Source organism: Sipha flava, unplaced genomic scaffold, assembly GCF_003268045.1.
Source record: "Sipha flava isolate LNK unplaced genomic scaffold, YSA_version1 116_pilon_pilon, whole genome shotgun sequence".
In the NCBI taxonomy this organism is placed as follows: Eukaryota; Metazoa; Arthropoda; class Insecta; order Hemiptera; family Aphididae; genus Sipha; species Sipha flava.
Window position 1 is genome coordinate 1,095,449 of NW_020271740.1, and position 5,761 is coordinate 1,101,209.

The 5,761-nt window shown below is 31.8% G+C and overlaps 1 protein-coding gene across 1 annotated transcript; it reads right to left on the reverse strand.

The window, feature by feature from the left end:
* Positions 1-424: 424 nt before the first annotated feature.
* On the reverse strand, positions 425-3,419 carry LOC112692151. Its single transcript, XM_025566731.1, has 2 exons — positions 2,229-3,419; positions 425-1,027 (listed from the first exon to the last, which is right to left on the reverse strand). Exons 1-2 carry the CDS (start codon positions 2,961-2,963, stop codon positions 512-514), a joined length of 1,251 nt encoding a protein of 416 aa, XP_025422516.1. The 5' UTR covers positions 2,964-3,419; the 3' UTR covers positions 425-511.
* Positions 3,420-5,761: the final 2,342 nt, after the last annotated feature.

Below are 5,761 nucleotides of genomic sequence, written 5' to 3' on the forward strand. Positions count from 1 at the left end.
TACCTAAAACTTCTTCAACTTAATAGTTCATTCAAAACCAATTTTGGGCCTTCCATGGTTTATTTTATTATTTATTTTGTTGATTAATACATTTTTAATTAAGTGGTCATCTACTCTATACAACTAAGTACTATAAATAATTTATAATAAAAATAGAATTGTTTTAAACATTAAATATTAAATTTTGTTAGTAATTTTAAACAATTCTTAAGTTTAAACCAGATTTTAAAGTTAAAAATTGAAAATTAAAATCTGATTTTTAAGCTATAATTTTTAATTATCTACTAATAAAATATGCATAATATTTTCATTCAAAATTTTGCCAAATAGTTACCATTTAACATGATAAGAATAGACAATTTTTTTTTAAACAATACCTCACATTAAAATTAAAATTATTAACATAAATAGTTTTTAAAATCCCTTAAAATTTTATATAAATATTTAAACTTAGACATAAAATATAACTACCATTAAAAGAATAAGTGACCAAATTAAGTAAAATTAGTTATTAACGCTGTAACGCTAATCTTATATCTTCTCTAAGAAAGAAAGGGAGTGGATTGTCATAATCAATACATTTATAATCACATTTGAAATACTCCCAGTTCACCATCTCAGTTTGCATAAAACATTTTGTTTTAACAAAGCTAAGTTGGTAACGGCCGCCACCATCAGTTATCATCAATTTATGACAAGCCGCACAACGATAAAGGTTATCAAAACATCTAAGTATAGATAGGCTCAGATCTTGTCTCCTAAAATGTACATTTTTATCAATTAAAGAAAAAAGTGCAAGATGACTTAAACTTGGTAATTTCTTAAAATTAGAAGTGTCTTTCGGTTTTTTATTTGCCATCATTTTTGCAACAACTATGCGATTAAATTCATCAAAATCATTATTTTTGCAGCTGAAATAATCAAATGTTCTAGTTTGTAAAGATTCCGGTAAAAATGGTACTTTGTTGTTATTGAAAAACAAGCAACGCAGTTTCTTGAGTTCACCAGTAAATCGTGGAATACATGTCTGAAAAAAAATAATGATTTTTTTTTATTAAAATAATGTTTTTGGAAAATAATTCATTTTTATTACTTTAATCATTTAAATTATTACATTACAATTTAATACCAAGTAAATTTAATAGGTATATTTATTTTAAACATATATTTATAAAATTTACATATTTCAAAAATTCATAGCATTTTTATAGTAGAAAATGTTTATACTATAATGTTCTAAAAAAAGCATAATATAAAATAATAAAAAATAAATAAAATATTCATTATCCACTATATGTAAGTATAATTAAATATTATATACTCAAAAATACAAACAAATCAGATTAAATTGAATGGTATTAATAAAAAAATAAAATCAAAAAATAAATAGAAAATAAATTTAAAAAATGTATTTACTATCATTACTTTGGCTTACATTAAAGATAAATAACTTATAATACCAACAAATTTTAATTTGTTGTTGATATTCCTGCAAAATTATTGGAAAATTTAATTGCATTGAATTATAAAATTATTTAAAACTTGATCCAAAAATTTTATCTAAAGCCATGGCAAAAAAAGCTGGATAAATGTCTCCATTCCTAGTCAATCGGAATGCCGAATCATCAATAATCCGAAATAAAAGTAAAGTTTACATAACAAATTTTATCATAAAATTGTGTGATTCATATTCTTATTATCTTAAAATAATAATAATACAGTTACATAAAAATTATTCTTTTTATATTAACATTACTATGTAATTAATAAATAATAATATTTAAGAAATATTGATAGTTATATTGAGCACCTGAGAAAATCAAAAAAATGTTTAAATTTTTACTGAATAATAAACTATATTTTCTAATAAATATACAATACAGTTATAATATTCATGTAAGAAAAACTCAGAGGGACTAGTAACATTTAGATTATTGATTTTTTATTGTATCTATATATATTTGAACTAGGATTTGAGCCCAATCATATGAAAAATTTTAGAGATACATATATTCATATGAGTACCTATTTGACAATGGATACAATTGGGAGGAATGAGAATAGTTAGGTACTTCAAGAAACCAATTTATTGTAAATATCCCAGAGTATACTAGGCACTAGATAAAATTAAATCATATGGCAACTAAGATGTGCATCATACTAGTGGAGGGAATTAGTATTATTATCCTATCTCATATTGAAAGTAGTATACACATAATAGAACTTACCAGTTTATTATCGGACACAGATAGAACAGTTAGATTTTTCAAAAAAATGATTTCAAACGGCAACTTCTCCAAATTATTAGAGTTCATTTCTAAAACCTCTAAGGTTTTACATATTGTAGGTTTTGTCATCCAATCCCAAAATGTTTCAGGTTCATAATTAGACAATCCCAGATTACTACCCGAAAGACTTATGTAAGAAACAGGGGTATGACCAAAGTCTGCAGGCACAGATGACAAATCAACACCTTCCAAAATGACAGTACTCAAACATCCAATATTCATATTGTTCCTGTTGAAACGTGAAATGCTTGTAAATTCAGCCAAATTTGGGTCGAATGCATCATCCATCTTGAGAGAGTCATAGATGAGGTACATGCATGTTAAGAAGGGATGAAGAAACCATTCAAGGAACAGGACACGTTGCCTTAAACATGATGTATGCATGACAATCATGTGTCTAGGCTCCGTAAAACGTATCGCCAAAAATCCATTGAGCAACAATTCACCGTAAAAGCCATCAATATTCTTCAACTTGTACTTGACGCGATTAGTACTGCGAAGCGCACAGTTCACCAAGAACACGACATCGTCACCATCTTCTTTGTTCAACACTACGATCGAGTTCATAGGATAATGGAGACATTCTCCCGTAACTAGATCTTTGGTGATGGCAAAAGTCATTCCGCGGTAACCGTTTTCAGGTTGAAGATTAGTAGGAGCTACTATTTCGGTCATGACCAAATGTGCGGTTTACTTGAAGCAACGAAAACACCACGATCCGGTAAACCGTTAAACGTACGACTGCGATGTACAAATGACAAAAGCGACACAAAACGGTTTGTAGTGAAACGACTTAGGACGGAATAGGTCTCGGTAGTGGTACAGCGGAGTACTGAAGAAATTACTGCAAACTAGCGAGGTTGAACATGAATCGGTGTTTGACGAATGCGCACGACTGACCACTTTTCACGTATACGATCGCGTATCACCCGGGAACCGCTCGGTTGAGGTCTCGTCGGTTCGATAACGCGGCGGTTGTTATCAATACCGTTTTCGAGTACGCCGACAGCCTGGGAATCCGCACGTCGACCAGACACGTCCAAACGAATCAATAAATATTCTCCGAACACTTACGGATTGCGCAATGCGATTCGCACGGGCCGTCGACAATACCCGATGACAATCGATAACTTTTCGCCCGAACGAGAACGTTCAACAACAACCGATGCGAAAGGCGTGACGGGCCGCCATCTGTCGGACAACTGGCTGCACGTGAAAGGTGGCGAAACGTCAGACGGTGGAAGTTCGGGGGAACGGTGTGGTGTTCGAAGCGTCGTCTTCTCCGTTCCGAGTGCACCTGCCTCTATTCTCACGACCACCCCTCGCGAACCACCCCGTCACCCTTGCCGCGGGCAACCGATTTTTTCCGCTGTTGTGAGCGCGAGCGGACGCTTTCACCGGGCCTTCGGCATCTGCGCGTACATTCCTCCACTCTGCGCCGTACAGCTGCGCAAACACATCGCCCCGTACTCCCGCGCCGGCTCGTAACAATGGACCCTGTTTCTATGGCACCAGCGGTTGACCTCGGCTGCGCCGACCGACAGCGTTATGGGCTCGCCGTACGCAGCGTACCACGTAGTGTTCGTGGTGGTTGTTTTACGATAGTTGTTTTGTACAATAATTTCACCCGAAACGTCAATAGAATCGCGCCCGAGCAACAGCGCAATACCAACCTCCCGCATCCAGATTCCCTGTATTTCGTCTGTTCCGTATCGGCTATTAACAATTGTTTCACTAAAAATATTACGAATGATAATTATTAATAAAAAGACTAATAATTTTAATGAAATCTTTGAGAAATATTTATTTTTGCCAAGAAAAATGATTTATCAAACTTTAAATTGTCTTTAATTAAAAGAATAATAATATTTTACAGACCATTTAATCTGTATAAAAAGCATTATAAGAGATAATTTTATCTCTAATTATATAGCTAAGCACTAGAGGCAGTAGAATTATAAATCTTCGTGTAGTGGGGTATCTCACTACAATTAGACAATTAATGAGTAAATAGTTAAAATTGTTAAATATTATTTATAGTCACAATATTTATCAATTGAAATATGTTTTAATAAAAATAGGTATACATGAATAAGATTATGTATCCGAAGTAGTTCTTAGTTAAATTATACAAAAATATTGCTATTAAAAATAAATATGTTTTAACATTTTGTATAATATTTACAGATTCATTCGAGTAAACTGATTTCAGGATATCTCTGAAACTATTGAGTACAATTAATTGGATAATAATACGCCAGTGCAGTGTCGTAGTTTCAGTTTTTTTTCGAGTAGAGCAGTTGGCATGTTTTTAATAAACTGCCGACTCGGCGGCTCATTATACCAAAGTGCCGATTAAAGTTAGAGAAGGAGGACGTCAAATCAGTCCAAAGATATAATGATTTTTATTTTTTACATAAGTGACCGTATAGTAGACGTCTCTTTTTCTGAGTAACAACATATCAATGATTTTATAAAAGACGTATTTATATTTTATGACGCACCGACTTTGGAATAATTAAACTTCTCCTCCCAATAACACCACTGGGAAGGCGCGGATCCAGGGGGCGGTAGGGGCGCCCCTCCTCCCGTCAGCCGTATCAAAATGTGTTGTATCTAATTTGTTATACTATTAAATTACATTATTTTGTGTTATACCATTCTAATGTATTGTTAATTATTATTGTCACAAATTTTCATCTTTTATTTTTATAACATAAATATATGAAGTGTCGATAACAACAATATTATTGCGACCGTACGAGCGAAGACAACCACCAGCCGGCCAGCCCAACCGACTCATAGAGTTTTGTTCTAAAAATAGTATGAGATTCCATGTTTATTTTATTCATTTTATATGATATTAAAATCTTCCTTATTCCTGATTGCCTGAAATATACATATTTATAATACAGATATCAGTTTATTTCTAGCAGTACCTATAATAGTAATAATTGTTGTGTTGACTGTTGACATTAGATTAGACACTCTTTAGTCTTTAGTTTGACAACTGTAGATATATACGCGTACTTGTATTACGTATAATTTCCTTAGTAATCGAAATTATATTTCTCGTAATACGCCGTTAAAAGTGACCGCGATTTATTCTTTTAATTTAATTGGTGACGTTTGTATTATAGTTGTAAGTTGTTATACTGTAATTATTTCATTTTATTCGTTTATTGAACAAAAACATAATGTCTAAGAGGAAAAATGTCAATATTACACATTTTTAAAAAAAAAAGTGCAACTTGTGCAAGTACTGTGGAAAATGATGATCAAACAACTGAGGAAAATAAAAATCGAATTGCAGTGGATTCAAGTGAGTCGTCTTTACCACCCAAAAAAAGTATTCATTATAAATTTATAAATAATCAGGAATTGCATTATGTACTATTGCATTTATAACTATATATATATATATAATAATAATAATAATATAATATAATATACTCGTATTTAGCAGTAGGTAT